The sequence below is a fragment of the Corylus avellana genome, chromosome ca10, assembly GCF_901000735.1.
Source record: "Corylus avellana chromosome ca10, CavTom2PMs-1.0".
Classification (NCBI taxonomy): Eukaryota; Viridiplantae; Streptophyta; class Magnoliopsida; order Fagales; family Betulaceae; genus Corylus; species Corylus avellana.
Window position 1 is genome coordinate 21,491,953 of NC_081550.1, and position 16,702 is coordinate 21,508,654.

Genomic DNA, 16,702 nt, shown 5'->3' on the forward strand with positions numbered 1-16,702 from the left:
CACTTTGGCCTATGGTTACTTTTGTTCATGGACAATAGTTTTTGTAGGGATTAACAAAATATTGGAAAAAAAAATGATATTGTTGACGGAACATAGAGGCGGTTTCTACCGCGCCTAATCAAGCAAATGTTGTTTTGGTGACTCCACTCAAGTTATTTTTTGTAGTTTTTTACAATTTTAATTTATTTATTTAGATAATATGACATGTCATAATATGATTGGATTTTACATGACACATTAACGATTTTGTTAATATTTTAATAACAACATGTATGCTGCAGTTTAATCAACGGTTAAGATTGAATTTCTCAAAATCTCTTTTCATTTTTCTCTCTTCTATTAAAAGCTTCTAAAAGAAAGTCAACTTTAAAATTCAATTTTAACCGTTGATTAAACTACAGCATATCCATGTAAGCCGGATCAAACTTGAAAAATAGTTGATATTAAGGACATATTTGCTTTTTTTATTTTTGCTTACTACGAGGAGTTTTCATCTCATTGTTATACTACAAAGAGCTAATTGTAAATGAGTGCAATCGCATGGACTCATTTTATATTTTATTTGGACATAGTTTTATTCCAAATTGAATTTGAGAATTTTTCTCTAACTCAATGCATAAAATTGTCATGTCTCTTTTAATATATAAGAAACACATAATTTTTTAATGAGTATTACTACATATTACATTATTATCTTATTTAATAATTGATATGGCAATTGGATAATCCATTATTAAGGAAAAAAAAAAAAACTATTTCTCACGTGCTTAAAAGACACGTAGTAAATTAGGTCGGAAGAAATTATTCTAATATAATTTAACGTTTGTCCTATAGAAAAATGGAAAATCCATCGATGAAACTATTTCTAGTGGAAGTTATTGGGACGACATGGATCGCCTCTACTACTTAAAAGGTCGCCAAACAAACATTTTCCGTTAAAAATGCCCGGAAATTTGTAATGGAGGGACAACCACACTGTTTTATCCTAAACGACGCCGTAGGAAGCCTCATAACGGCATTTCTGTAATTATCACATATATTTCCTCAAAAAAAAAAAAAAAAAAAAAATCGCATATGAAGAATTAGCGCCGCTGCACCAGGTTTGAGCACGTATATATATATATAGATAGCTCGCTAGGGTTTATGTTTGCCCTTGCTTTTTGCAGTTTAGCCGAGTGAGGACCATCTACGCCGTCGGCCCAGAGATCTACGTTCCGACGACTCCAAGATGGTTCGTCTTCTCACTATGTTCTCCATAATCTTCACATGAATTAGAATATTTGGATCTGCTTGGTGAATATACTTTTACATGTAAAGCATAATTTTCTTTCATCATCTCTGTACGATGATCAATTTGAGCTTTTGGGGTTTGCCATGATGTTATTGTTGGATTACGAGTTCTGGGTTTTGCCTTCTGCTGATTGGTTTCGCCTAAAAATTCCACAATATGTGGGTTTTGGATTCCATTTTGGTGCTAAAACTGTTTCATGGTACTTCTTTTGAAAGAAATTGAATAGATTGTTATACATAAAGAGTTTATATATATAAATATATAAATTCCTCCTGATTTATTAGTTGGTCAAGTTGGCATTTTTATGCTTTGGTGCATTCGGATCTGGAAGTAACAAACTGTCATGGTTCTGGGGAGGATATTCTTATTTTTTTTGTGGGGATGCTTGTTATTAGTCCCCCCCAAAGTGCCTGTTCTGTTTGTATATGAAAATTGTATTATTCAGGAAACCATACAAGGTTATGGGTAGAGAGAGAATGGTTTTAATTATACTTATCAAGAAAAAGAGAGAATGATTTTGATCATGCATGGTGTCTTGCTTTTGATTTTTTAGTTGAAGTTTTGCTTGTATATTGCAGTTTTGTATGTATACTATTATGCGTTTTTGACCCTTTATTTTGGATCCTTCTGGTTCTGAGCTTTGGTTTACTATGTTACATTACAGGCTAGGGGCTTGAAGAAACATCTGAAGAGGCTCAATGCACCAAAACATTGGATGCTTGACAAACTTGGGGGCGCATTTGTGAGTGAAATGTTCTGCATAACTTTTGGATATTTGGAACTTTGTTTCCTTTGTTTTTTGGTCTTCCTCCCAGTGGTGTATGATGTTTTCTAATTCTCAATGCAGGCTCCTAAGCCATCATCTGGCCCCCACAAATCCAGGGAGTGCTTGCCATTAATCCTTATTTTGCGGAACAGGTTGAAGTATGCCCTCACATACCGTGAGGTCATTGCCATTCTGATGCAGCGACATGTTTTGGTTGATGGGAAGGTTAGGACTGACAAGACCTACCCTGCAGGCTTCATGGGTATGTACACTTCTGACTAATTTGCTACAAGTTGGTTGCATTATTAATAGCAATATCACAATGCAAAGTTTTACCCACTGGAGGATGTGAGGTACTGAGCTTTTAAGGTAGCTACAATAAATCATGTCGATATTTACTTGTATAAAAAAAGAAGTAGAGTCTTGTTGTTTTCTTGTTTCTTCTGCTTAAAATTGATTTCTGTTATATAGTTGTTTTTTGGAAACTTTTTGAAATTTGAACCTTAATCTTTTTTCTTTTTTTTTCAGATGTGGTATCAATTCCAAAAACAAATGAGAACTTCCGTCTCCTTTATGATACCAAGGGTCGTTTCCGTCTCCACTCAATTAGGGATGAAGAGGCAAAGGTTGGTTGCCCAAACTACTCAAATACTCTATCGCTTTCTCGCTTGATGGGAGTAGCATCAAACTATATTCCTTGAGACAATGTTTCCATATCTGCAACTACAAGAATAATGATGTTAAAACATATTCACTAGCACAATTCAATTTGATTACAAAGGGTACCATCTATATGATCCTTCTAAAATGCATTTTACAGTGGTTTTTAAGGGGTAGCTTAATTAACTAGGGGTCATGCCTCATAAAGTGGAAGTCACTAGTTTGAATCTCCAATTCCATTTCCCTCCTTGGGGACAAACAATTACTTATAAAAAATGTGTTTAGAGTGAACATATGATACATGACAAACAAATCAGTCAAAAAATGCCTTTGGATGGAAATTCCATATGTAATACCACTGTTAATATTGCTGAACCCCATAGGAGAGCCCCTTAGTTTTTATTTTTGTATTTAGAGCATGTTTGAGATTGCATTTGGATATGTAGCTTTTAAAGCAAAAAAAAAGCTTTTTAGAAAAAACTTTATTTTTAAGCTTTTCTCAAAAGTGCATTTTGGTTCTTTTTAAAGTAAACAAGTCAAAAAAGTACCCTTGGAGTTTTTTTACCAAATAGACCAGCTTTTTGTTTGATATAACTTTGTACGTATTATTATTACTTTTTAAGCTCTTTAAAACAATTCTAAACAAGCTATTACTTGACTTTGGTTTCGTAATATCTAGGGAGTGGAAGCATGTGGGTTTCAATGAGACTTTTTTGGGCCTAGTTATTTGACTTGCTTACGCATAAAAACAGTTAACTTATGATCCTATCTTCTAATTTCTCTTGCAGTTCAAGCTTTGCAAGGTCCGGTCTGTGCAGTTTGGGCAGAAGGGAATTCCCTATCTCAACACCCACGATGGGCGAACTATCCGCTACCCAGACCCACTTATCAAGGCTCATGACACCATCAAGCTGGATTTAGAGACCAACAAGATCACCGATTTCATTAAGTTTGATGTTGGGAATGTTGTCATGGTGACTGGTGGTAGAAACAGAGGCCGTGTTGGAGTCATTAAGAACAGGGAAAAGCATAAGGGAACATTCGAGACTGTTCACATCCAAGATGCCACTGGTCATGAGTTTGCAACCCGTCTTGGAAATGTTTACACCATTGGCAAGGGTACTAAGCCATGGGTCTCTCTGCCCAAGGGCAAGGGTATCAAACTGACCATCATTGAAGAGGCAAGGAAGAGGAACCAAGGCCAACCACTCACAGCTGCTTAAAACCAGTATTGTGTATTAGTTATGGCTTTAGAAGATTACCTAGATGAAGTTTATTTTTTGCAATTTGAGGATTCATGTTTTGGTTTAAATATGTAGTACTGGTTTTTCGGATGGCGAATGAGTTTCAATACTGTTGTTTAATTCTGTTTGCACTATAATGAGTAATATCAAACCAGTTTGATGAGCTTACTCTGTTTATGTGATGTGAATTTTAAATTTTCCCTTTGGCAGATTTTGTTGAAGGCAATCTCTATATATAGAATTTTGCTGGTTCACATTTGTGTGGCATTCTCTTTGACGGAGACATGGACAACTGCTGTCGTCTGTGTTTTATGTTGTCAACTTGCTTTTATGTGATAACTCACAGCCTGAAAAGGCTAAGGATGTCGTTGTAATTTAATTTTGGCCTGATCTCCATAGGTTTTTGGGAGTACTGTTTAATATTCAGTGTGCTTAGTTTGTACCTAATACCACCTGCATTAACCGTTAATGGCGTTGGCATTGTTAATTGGAAAGTAGAAAAACAATTTGTAAAAACTTAAAAAGTAGAGTTTGCTAAGTTCTGGTGAGGTTCTCTATCCATTAATGAAATTGGAGCTTGTATGAGTGTTACTAGAAAGAGAAATGCTGTAAATTATATTTTAATTCTATAATTATTTTATAATACTGATGCTTACTTTTGGATCAACGCTAGTTAAAAGAACTAATAATAATAATCTTAAGGGTTGATTGGACCTGCTATAAAAAGAAAATCATCCAAAATGCCTCTGAAGAAAAGCCCAAATGTAAGACGACAATTAGTATTGTTGAACCCCATCGAATTGAAATTCTGGTACATGAAAATCCTTGTCCAAAAGATCATCCTTGTAACAAAACTGTCTTTGAAGTTTGAGCTTAAATACTTGATATTGCTATAATTTGGGATTGATAACTGTCTTATTGTTGTTATGCTGTTACTAAGAAATTAGGGGAGCCCCGTAGTTTCTATAACTGTGCTTCCTTTACCTGACTTTTGGTTTGGTGAAATTCATTGAGTGGTAGCATGCAGGTTTCAATGATGCCAAGACCCACTTAATAAAGGCCAATGACACCATAACGCCCTGTTTGCCAAATGATTTTGATTCGTTAATATTCATCTCACTTTTTCATTATTCTAACATTCTCTTACTTTTTTATATCACATTAATCACTTTTTTTTATTATTCAAATAAAAAAATCATTACAAAATAAAATTTTTTCAATTTTCCATACCAAACGTTCTTACTTTTTCACTTTTCTTTTTTTTTTTTAAAAAAAATTCATCCTTATTTTTTTTTACATCAATCAATTTTTGCTATAGTATTAGACCAAAATCCTTTAACAAACGCACCCTAAGATGCAGTTTGACAATAATTTGCTAATGTTTTCATTAAAGAGCGAGGGTTGAAAGCCATGAGCGTCTCTTCCCAAAGCCAAGGGGTCTCAAGTTGTCCATAATTCAAGAGGCAAGGAGGAGGAGACATGAAGCCCAAGTGGCTATCAATACTTAATAATTATGATTAAGACAAATCTTTCCTCTAATTGGAGGAATCTCCTCTGACTCCAAAATGCATTTTTCTTCCATTTGGTTTGAAGGAAAATTTTGTCCGATTAATTATTAGCATCTTTCAGTTGTGCTCTAAGCAATAGGCTAATAGCTTTAGAATGTACTGATTGTGAGAAAAATCGTAAGCTTATGCTTGTGCAAGACTTGTAAAACCAAATGAAATTAATTTGACCTCTTTACCAAATGAAATTAATTTGAAGCTAGAAAAATAAATAAAATTGTTTTTTTTCTTTTTGATAGGTAAATAAAATTGTTAATTTAAATGAGGTTTTTTCTCTATCTCTCTACCAACCTTTGAATAATTGGTGTGACAAAGTCAACACATGCCACCAACCATATTTTAGATTTGTTTTTAATAAATCCACATTCAAGTTCTTAACATGATTCATATTATTATATCTCAGTATATACCAGCTCTATATTTTTTTATTAATTTATTAAATTATATAGTAAGAAAATAATATTAATAGTTTAATTAAAAGTTCGTGCAAATTAGATATCATATTTACTACCTAGAAAATTGCATAACAGCCTCTAAGATCCTCATAACAATTACACACCATATTTTTATTCCACTTTTCTCTTACTTTATTAATGCAACATGTTAATTAGCCTTTGATTTTATTTTTTAATAATGGTACATATTATAATTTTTTTTTTTTGATATGTTCATACAAGAGAAGGAGAGGAGTATTTGAACTAGTGACCTTTGCTTTATGAGGCGTGATTCACAGTCGATTGAGCTACCCCTTAGGGACGGTACATATTATAATTCTATCTCACTTTTGAAATCACTATTAGATTAAAATTTAATAGCAATTTTAATTACACTACTAATGAGAGTGGGTGGCATTACTCGTAATATAATGGCACATTATTTACAAATTTTAAATAACAACCCGTTTCCCAATTTTGGCACTAACATTCCCCGTTAAAAATATTCTTAATCAGGTAGGCTCCAAGAAGTTTGAAACAAAACAAAAAAACAGTGGTTCCACGTCAGCTTTGCTCTCTTTGTTTTTGGTTATTCAAAGTTCAAACCAAAACCCCCAGGACACTCTCTCACTGACTTTTACTCCAACCAGCCCATGGCAAACTCTCACCAAATGCCTCCGAATCTTTGCCCAATCATCTTCCTTTTCTTCTTCGCCATCTTGGTCCTGGCCTCAGGGGTCCGAGCCGTAGGCGTGAACTGGGGCACCGCCGCCTCGCACCCTCTCCCACCGCCCGAGGTGGTGGAGCTCTTGAAGTCCAATAACATCACCAAAGTGAAGCTCTTTGATGCCGACCCACTTGTTCTCCAAGCGCTCTCCGGGTCCAACATCGGCGTCATTGTGGGCATTCCAAATAGTATGCTCAGAAGCTTGAACTCTTCCAAAAAGGCTGCTGAGAGTTGGGTACACGATAATGTCACCCGCTACTTCTCCAATGGAGGCAGTGGAGTTCGAATTGAGTATGTTTCTGCTTATTTTATTTTATTTTTTGCTTAATGGGTTTAATTAGATTTTCCCAGTTAGATTTCCGGGTCATGATTTGTTTTTCCTGTTATGTAACATGGATATCTGGGTTTTCTTTTGTTTGCTTGTTTTTCTGATTGCACATGTACTTTAGTATCTATTTGTTCATCATTTTTGATGACTTGGGATTGTCATCTTTTGAGTTAATGTATCACTGTTCATGGTTGCTTTGTTTTTTGTTTAGTTTCTTGGACAAACCGGTGCTAATCCATTTGTGGTTATGGGGTGGAAAATGTGGATCGATCCATTGGTTCTGTCTCTTGGTTGATTAAAAAGAGACCGTGGAAGTTAAAGTTCACATTGACGTAGTTGTTGCAGATGAAATGGTTGATGAACTTAAAGCACCTTTCGTCACGCTATTACCCTAGTCGATGGCTTGAGTGATATACAGTGTCATCTGAAAAGAAAAGTAAATGACCAAATAATTGAAGCTACCAATTTGGTACTTTTCTTTTGATAATCGAATGGTTAGCAATTAGAAGGCAAAGCAGTCTATGAGTTAGCCTAATTTGGTATTAATTTTGGTTATATTTTAGACATTGCAATTTGCAAGCAAACTATATGGATCACAACATTGTGAGGTTGAGAAGTATGGAACCCAACTGGAAAATCTGTACGTGCCTGCAAATTGTCATTCCGAGTTCTAGTTCAGTTACTATTTTAGGTGAACCTGTTTTGTGAAAGTATGATACATTCCGGCAATTTCTTCGAGGGTGATGTGCAGATGCAGAATTCAGCAGTATCTACCTTCTTGTTGCATTGATCTGTTTAGAATGAAGCAAAGGACGTGCTAGGGCTTACGTTGAGTGAATGAGGGACAATACAAGGAGAGGACATTCAAATTTTTAATGCGAAGGTGCATTCACCTGGTACTTTGCCCTCATTTACTGCACTTGAAATGGAAAAAAGATGCTTAGATAGCTGGACACTGTTGTGTGAAAATTTTCTAGTTAGATTTAAAATGAATGGATTGGTAGATAGGGGTCCTTATTCTTTTGTAATGGTCAGCTATATTGGCAGAGGGTATTTAGTAAAACAGTTTCTGTCTTTTGCATGCTAGGAGCATGAAAATGCTGGGTTTTGGTGTTTGCATGTTAGGTGCACAAAGCTGTTTGTGACTTCGGGAGCTGTGCCATTTAGAAATAATTGATGAAAGTTTATGCTTGGTGTTGTGGCAGATTAAACCATGTTGCCATTCTTTGTGTGCTGGCCCTTTGCAAAGTTAGTTTGGTCCTGTGGAACTCTTATCTTTTTAAGACACGAGCTTTCCTCTGTGTAATGAAGCTTTAAGATTGATTGCATTGGAAAACCAACTCACAACTTATGCCCAAGTTTCTGCACCTCACTCTTTTTGTGAATGGGTTTTACGTTGATTTGGTTGTGATTCATGTTGGAATTATGATTCCATGATGATTTTGCATTTGTGCTCCTCTTTTTGTCACTATCATCTTGGTGGACAATTATTTTACAAGAAATGTGTTATAAGAATGAGCTTATAGCAAACTACTTAGGACAGGACTGGATGGTATCAGCTCCAGACAAGACACAAATTTAAATGAGTCAGTTGGTGTTTAGTAGGGGAGCAAGCTTCAAGATGGGATAGAGAGACGCATCTCTCTCTGTGTGTTGCATGCTCCGTCGGCAATGCAAGTAAAGGACAAACTATTAAGGTCCTTTTTGATTGTCCTATTAAATTGAATGTTCCTATTCATACTGTGTATATAATCTAATTAACATCATCTTGAATGGGACCAATTTGAGATCTTATATGAACCCGGTAGCTTCAATTATTTCCTTTGTTAGGCTAATCAAAAGCCAAATTGATTTTGCTTATCCTTAGGGGTGTGACTTCATTCTATGTATACTACTAACCAGATTATCTACAGGTATGTTGCTGTTGGAGATGAGCCATTTCTCCAAAGTTACGGTGAGCAGTTCCATCCCTTTGTAATTGGAGCAGCCACAAAAATCCAGGAAGCTTTGATCAGAGCAAACTTGGAAAGTAAATTGAAGGTTGTAGTCCCTTGCAGTTACGATACCTTCCAGTCAGAATCCAGCCTGCCCTCAAAAGGACACTTCAGGTCTGACCTCAACAAAACCATGATCCAACTCCTCACATTTCTTAGCAAGCATAGCTCACCATTCTTTGTGAGCATCTCTCCATTTATAACTCTCCACCAAAACAAGAACATTTCCCTCAACTTTTCTCTCTTCAAAGAAACTGCTCACCCTCATAATGACAGCCACAGAACATACAAAAACAGCTTTGACTTGAGCTATGATACCGTAGTTAGTGCATTATCAACAGTAGGATTTCCCAACATGGATATTGTTGTGGCACAGATTGGTTGGCCTACGGATGGAGCAACCAATGCGACCCCATCCGTTGCAGAGACCTTCATGAAAGGCCTGATGAACCATCTTCATAGCAAATTGGGTACCCCACTTAGGCCTCGGAATCCACCAATTGAAACATACATATTTAGCCTTTTAGATGAGGACCAAAGAAGCATAACCGCTGGAAATTTTGAGAGACATTGGGGTATTTTTACTTTTGATGGCCAAGCCAAGTATCCAGTTGATTTTGGCTTGGGTTCAAAAAACCTTGTGAATGCTCAAAATGTGGAGTATCTTCCATCCAAGTGGTGCGTTGTGAACAATAATAAAGACTTGTCTAATGCAACGGCACGTGCGTTAGAAGCATGTTCGGTTGCTGATTGCACAGCTCTCTCCCCTGGTGGGTCTTGTTCTAATATTAGCTGGCCCGGGAATATATCATATGCGTTTAATAGCTATTATCAGCAGCATGATCAAAGGGCAGACAGCTGTGATTTTGGAAGTTTGGGTTTAATCACAACTGTTGATCCATCGGTTGATCATTGCAGATTTTCAGTTGAACTTCGCACTTCACAATCAGATTCACTTCATGGGTCCTTTTTTTTCCACTGGACAACCTGGCTAATAGCTACTTCAGTATTTTTGCTCAGATTTACATAGTCACTAGATATCTGGGGGGAATTTTTGCTGCTCTCTGTCTCCTCAGATATAATGTTGTGGTCACTTGTCATTGGACAAGGTTATGCTTATTCCTAAGATTTCTTCTGTGACTTCAGGGTCCATTCATGTTTCCTGATTGTTCATCTCAAACTTTTGTGATCGACAAATTGTTCCTAGTTAGAATGAGATAGCTGTTTCTTGAAATTTAGAATCATGGTCTTTGATGATTGGCCATAGACATGTCTCCTTTTTATGCCATTCAAACTGAAGCACGCATTCATGCTCTTCAAAACTAGTGGAACCCTGATATGACTAGTAGATTAAGAACACATTATTGAAGGCATTTATATGATCACTGCAGATGTAGTTGAAGATGGCGTCCCACATTCCTCACAAGCCATTGATATATTGTGGTTTGATCATTGTAAAATTAATTTTCTATTGTTGATGTTTCTTTTTTGGATGGTTTAATGATCCAAATTCCTTGATACTTTAAATTTAGGTTATAGCTCTCTTCTTCTTCATAGACCTTGTCTTTCTTCGTCCTCTCTATCTTGACTTCCTCTTGTGAGTATTGACCGGGGAGGAGGAGCTGAGTCAGCTCCTCCCTCTTCCTCTCCCTTCCTTTTCTTTTTCCTTTATTTATTTATTTTTTGGTCTGCAACTCAAAAGCCAAATCTACCACATCTCCCTTCCCTCCATTGCCCAGACCACTCCCCTTAGATTCACCGGCCTACATTGCTTTCGGCGACTACCCCCGCTCCATTGTCGCCACCATTGCTTCATTTTTACACATGCATAGGATCTTCAACTTCTCCTCTCATTTGCCACTGGATCTCCATAGAGGCCGAAATTCAATTGCAGATCTAGATGTGATGTCCATTAAGCCAATTTCGATAGGTACCTTGATCACCAAACGCTACAGTGATGCTCCTCTTCAGCGGCTTCGGTTCAACCACCATCAATTCTCCTATTCCTAATGTAGTTTTCAAGGGCTGCTTGTTGCTACAGTAGCTCGTAGGTGTTGTTTCAGACATATACTCCTCTGAACTATCCTTTCAAACAATCATCTTAGGCGGCCCTTCTCTTGACCTGTGAGCCAATAACTTAATGCCAATAACTTAATGGACTAGGCCAATCATTTGGCCAAATCCAATCGAATTTTAGGTTTTTTAGCACCGTAATGGTTATACCGAGCCTTTGTAATTCTTTGCTTCCTTTTTTCTTTTTTTTTTTTTTCTTTTTTTTAATTTTTATTTTTAGTTTAGTTTTAAAAAAAGTGTTTTAATATAAAATAAAGGGAAAAACATGTCGTTAATATTTTTATTTTGAAAATAGAAAACAAAAGTGAAAAGCAAAATGGTTTACAAGGGAAAAATGCACGATCAGTCTCACAGTTGCATCGATTTGTAATAAGCTTTATAAAGTTTAAAAACTAATTAACTTAGAACTTCGTGTATTAAGCATAAATGACAAATAACTCTACACCTCAAACTTTCGTTTAAAATTTTAACCAAAAACAGTAAGAATGCCATATTAACAATAACAAAGCATGTCCCCCACACTGAAGAATATAAAAAAAAAAATTTGTAAATATAAATGTAAAAAAAAAAAAAATTATAAGGGGTGACCAAACTATCGTAAAAGACTTGGGGAGGTTATCATTTATACTTTTTACATGATATTTTAAGTTATGTTTTAAATCTTTAGAGAACAACTACGATTTTTTTTTTATAGAAAGCCAAACTTTGTTGTTGTACTTTTGTTTTAGGCCACTTTCTTTAGTGTACTTTAATTAGGTCGGCCAGGATAAATATCACCCCCGAAAAGAAAAAAGAAAAAAGAAAAAAGAAAAAAAAGGAACAAAGAGCGCAAGCTGGTTATCTTCCTTCTACTCGCTATATATATAAAAGCCAAACTCGTGCGTTCGCATCTAAATCGATTCTCTCTCACTGACAAACCCTAGATCTCTTGCAACAAGCTCCAAACAAACACTCAGACCATGTCTGGGATGTACGGACAAGAAGGCGGCGATTCCGCCCCTCCGAACTACGGAGCTAGCGGCGGCGCCGGAGGGTACGACGGCGGTGGCTATGGCGGTGCTGGAGGTTACGGTGGTTCAGGAGGCTATGGTGGTGGAGGTGGATATGGAGGAAGTGGTGGTTCTGGTGGTGGCTATGGAGGAGGCAGTAGCGACGGTGGCTATGGGGGTCGTGGCGGTCGCGGTGGCGGAGGAGGTCGAGGCGGTGGAGGTGGAGGATACGGTGGTAGAGGTACCCTATACATTTCTTGTTCGCCTTTGTTCCGTTACTGATTGATTTTGATTTAGACCTAGGGTTAGAATTATTGGCTTAGTTATTTATCATCTGATTGATTGGATCTTATTTGCAGGAGGTGGTGGTGGATACCAAGGAGGAGATCGTGGTGGTGGCCGAGGCGGTGGCCGAGGTGGAGGTGGAGGTGGAGGTGCAGGTGGGCGTGGTGGGAGCGGCAGAGACGGCGATTGGCTTTGCCCCAATCCAGGGTGACTCTTTTTTTTTTTTTTATTCTTCTCTGATTTACGATTTGTTTCACTGTTCTTGCCCTTATTCTTAGTAGCTTAGTTTTTACAGTTTTGGGGTTTGAGATTTTCTGAACACTCGAATTTGACCTCTGCCATTTTTACAAACTCGCTGTGTGATTGAAACTGGTATATAATTGAATGTAGTTGCGGGAATTTGAACTTTGCAAGAAGAGTTGAATGTAACAAATGTGGTACACCCTCACCTGCGGGTGCGGCTGATCGTGGTGGTGGTGGCAGCAGCGGTGGTGGTGGTTATAATAGAGGCAGCAGTGGTGGTGGTGGATATGGTGGTAATCGAGGTGGAAATTATGGAGGGGGTAGGGGTGGTGAGTATAATGGTGGTAGAGGTGGTAGTAACGATGGTAGAGGTGGGGGAGGCAATAGGGGTGGTTCTTATGGAAAAGAAGAAGGTGGATATGGTCAGGCTCCTCCAGCAGCACCCCAACCTTATTATGGAGGGGCTGGTGGGAACCATCCGCCGCCTCATAACTCATATGGTGAGAACACAAATTATGGACTGGATGCAGTTCCTCCTCCACCTACAAACTTTTCTGGAGGGCCTGCATCATATCCCCCATCTTATGGGGGTCCCCCTCCGGGTAGTTATGGTGGTGATGGTTTTGGGGATGGAAGGAGTCGGGGTGGCCCACCCAGTGGATATGATGGTGGGCGTGGTTCTGGTGGTCGAGGTGGATATGGTGGTGCTCCTGCTGAGGACCCAGGTAAGGTGAGGCAGTGTGACGAGAATTGTGATGATACTTGTGATAACTCTAGAATCTACATATCAAATTTGCCGCCAGATGTGACTACTGAAGAACTAAGGGAACTCTTTGGAGGCATTGGACAAGTAATATACTCATCTTTTCTTTTGTACTCCTTGATTTTTAGAATTTATTTTCCAATTTTGAAGTTGGAGATTGTTTTGCACCTGTGCGCTCTTTGCAGAAAATGTGTGCAGCATTTTTATTTATTCATGGCCTCAGGGAGGCATCCTTAAGGAGGGAAAACTCAACTAACCCCATAGAACTAGGTAGCGCCGCATGCAACATGTGTGTTGCAGGATTCAAAGAAAATAACGTTGAACCTAATTAACTTAAAACAATTATCATCTTGGTTGCATATGGGTGAGGATGAATTTCCTGTTGTTGGTCTTCTATGTCAACTGTGATAGAGAAGACGGTGGAAATGTTTGACAAATCTATCTAGGCATTTTCCTTCTTGATGGTAATGTTTGAATGGGATGCTAATGATACATGCATTATTAGGTGGGAAGAATCAAGCAAAAGAGGGGATATAAGGATCAGTGGCCATGGAATATAAAATTATATACAGATGAGATGGGAAACAACAAAGGCGATGGAGTTTTGTCCTTTGAAGATCCGTCTGCTGCACATTCGGCTGGCGGTTTTTTCAATAGTACTTACTTACAACTTTCCTGAATTTAGCATGATATCATCATTTTCTAGGAGTGTACTAACCAGGAAGCTTACTTCGCAGATTATGATATGAGGGGTTATAAAATCAATGTTGCAATGGCGGCGATGTCTGCACCAAAGGCGCCGCCTGACCACAGGTATCTCCCTGACTGATGTATTCATTTTGTTTTACTTACAAATGTTCGTATGATATGTGTACACGCATGAGAAATGTGTTGTAACTTCATTTCTGTATTCTTAATGCTCGCTCCACAATTTTGTAAGTCCCATAACGAATTACAGATTCTTTTTATGATGATTGGTGGATGGTGCGCTTGGGTCTAGCTGTTATAAGGTCTAACTGTTTGCAGATGATTATCATTTTTCACTAAGGTTGCGTTATTATTTCTGTGCTTTTCCTTGGGCCTGGATTACTGACGTTTTTGGTGCTCCTGCAATTTCATTTTGTTGTAAAGTTTTTGTGGAGATATATTGTAATAGGGTCTTATTGCTTGTTTTACAGAATTTCTTCTTGTGTGTCAGTGTAAAAAGTAAGACTTTATAGAATTTCTTGTTGATTTCACGTTCTCACATAATTGGGCTGTTAATATTTTGCTGATGGCTGTATTTTAGGATGCAATGAGATCCTGCTGACTGAAATTTTTTGAATGTGCTTTCAAATATATGCATGTGATGCAACAGTTGAGCTCAAATACCATTCAAGGGTTGTGATGTTTACATATCTAAAGAAACATTAGGCTTATAGTGCAAGAAGTTATGATATATTAACGTTCTACATTCGGGCTAGTGTAACTTATTATTTTTCTTCTTTTTAAGGTAGTGACTCAAGATTGTTGAGAACCGTACTAATAGATGGAAAAATAAGTAGAAACTCAACCATTTGAGTGAAGCAGAAACTCAACCATTTACAGGAAAAAAAGGAAAACTCGACTAAAACTTTTGGTTTTTTAGATGGCTAGGAGCTTTTTTTTTTTTTTTTTAGTCTCTCTCTTTCGTTTATTATGGATATCTTTAGACCTTTAACAAGGTTTTCTCTGAAGGTATATATTTATTTACTCTTGTAAGTGGAAATCTCAATAACTTGCTTCGAGTTATCAGTTTGGCTGACTGATTAAGCATTCAAAATTTGCTGCATCTGTGGAGCATAATCATTAACTTATCATTTTGTGCAATAGGGGTGGTGGTAGAGGTGGCTATGGAGGCGGGCGCAGGGATAATTATAGAGATGGGTCTGGTCCTGACAGACATCAGCATGGTGGAAATCGATCACGTCCTTACTAAAGGAATCTCAGCATAAAGCATTTTATGTAACTAAGAATTATGGTCTGAGAGATTTTATTGTGTTCCCATCGCGGGATACTTGAACTGGAGACTAAGAGGTAGGTTGTTCACTTGCTCTGAGCAAGACCTCTTTTCTCCTTTTCCTTTCCATTCGCCGCTAACTGGAGGGGTTTTTATTTTTAGACATGGGATTTTGATTTTAATTGTGTGAATTTTTTTTAGAGGCAAGTGGATAATCTCCAAATTGCTTGCTGCTAAGGTAGGTTGATATTTTCAGGTGAGTGCTGCCTTTTCAAATTGTGTTTTCATCCTTGCTTGGAATTTGAACCAAGTATCATAATGTGGATTTGCTTGCATCCGTCGCATTTAATGCGACTGTGATACAAGCATGTGAATGCATGTAATATGTCATTTATGCCTGTCCTGACTAGGTAAATAGGGCCCTATGCTAGCTAGTATGTTGTGGCTGGAGAGCACTGGAATATTAATTCGTCCTTGGATGGAGTGAATTCTCCCACCCTTTCCAAGCTGTTTTTGTGGCTCATTTTGTAAACTTTGATCCGGTATTTTGAATCCTGGACCTGCCGAGCAAGTTGAACAAGAAGATTGATAACTTGCATTGGGATATTATGATAATATATTATTGCTTCCAAGGTTTTCTTTCCATTTATAACAACTATATTGGCATTAAACGCTAGTATTGGATGGGCTGGGCTATTTGGAGCCTTGCATCTTGTCTTGAGAAGAGTTTGCTTTCGTTTGGAAAATGTGCAGTTTCGCTTCTTTCGTCTACAACTATTCAATCCAAATATGAGGGTCTGAATATACAGTGCTTGGAGCGCGTGACACCCCATATTTGAAACCGTTCAGAATCAGATTTTGGAGATGCTGTTGCCGAAGGCAAGCAATATCACCGTCACTGCTTAACAGAGTAACTAGTTTACAAGCTGCCCAAAGGAATGGGTTTACAAGCAGCCTAAAGTCACCAATCTCTTTTATCTTCTTGATGGTTCCACTTCAAGACTTAAAAAAGTGATTCTTCTTCCAATTTTTTCTTTGTAATGAGCCATCTTTCTTCGGTACTTTCACTACTTTGTCTTGCTGCTATGAGTAATAAATGAAATGCGAAGGGTAAATGAAAGGCAGAATTGGGCTGGCTCCATAATTTTTATCTGAGTTTTCCTGAGTTAGTCTTTGGTTATAAGGTTGTGTTTATGTCCCATTTGTTTCAGTGCAAAATGTTATCCATTGGAAAATAATTCAGTTGAAATTATTTAAAAAAAAAAAAAAAAAAAAAAAAAATTGTTTCAGCTGAAAACAGTTTTTGTTGAAAATTTGAAAATATATATATATTTTTTTATATTTTCATTCATTTATATCAAA

General features: G+C 37.4%; 3 protein-coding genes across 8 annotated transcripts; all 3 read left to right on the forward strand.

Moving 5' to 3' along the window:
* Positions 1-1,120: 1,120 nt before the first annotated feature.
* Positions 1,121-4,124, forward strand: LOC132164402 (small ribosomal subunit protein eS4z). Its single transcript, XM_059574911.1, has 5 exons — positions 1,121-1,231; positions 1,956-2,033; positions 2,139-2,319; positions 2,586-2,683; positions 3,506-4,124. Exons 1-5 carry the CDS (start codon positions 1,229-1,231, stop codon positions 3,938-3,940), a joined length of 795 nt encoding a protein of 264 aa, XP_059430894.1. The 5' UTR covers positions 1,121-1,228; the 3' UTR covers positions 3,941-4,124.
* A 2,454-nt stretch (positions 4,125-6,578) lies between these two features.
* On the forward strand, positions 6,579-10,418 carry LOC132164336 (glucan endo-1,3-beta-glucosidase 9-like). Its single transcript, XM_059574832.1, has 2 exons — positions 6,579-6,978; positions 8,929-10,418. The coding sequence occupies exons 1-2, from the start codon at positions 6,614-6,616 to the stop codon at positions 10,037-10,039; spliced, it is 1,476 nt and encodes a 491-aa protein (XP_059430815.1). The 5' UTR covers positions 6,579-6,613; the 3' UTR covers positions 10,040-10,418.
* Positions 10,419-11,879: 1,461 nt separating this feature from the next.
* On the forward strand, positions 11,880-16,509 carry LOC132163487 (transcription initiation factor TFIID subunit 15b). Of its 6 annotated transcripts, none has more exons than XR_009438311.1 (8): positions 11,880-12,312; positions 12,431-12,563; positions 12,747-13,449; positions 13,868-14,018; positions 14,100-14,175; positions 15,214-15,417; positions 15,542-15,596; positions 16,094-16,509. XR_009438311.1 is itself a non-coding variant. In XM_059573791.1 (6 exons), the coding sequence occupies exons 1-6, from the start codon at positions 12,042-12,044 to the stop codon at positions 15,317-15,319; spliced, it is 1,440 nt and encodes a 479-aa protein (XP_059429774.1). In that variant the 5' UTR covers positions 11,880-12,041; the 3' UTR covers positions 15,320-16,509. The 6 variants fall into 6 exon arrangements, 1 of the variants encoding a protein (XP_059429774.1); XR_009438312.1 differs by having other exon boundaries at positions 15,542-15,578; XR_009438309.1 differs by having other exon boundaries at positions 15,214-15,596.
* The last annotated feature ends 193 nt before the right edge of the window (positions 16,510-16,702 follow it).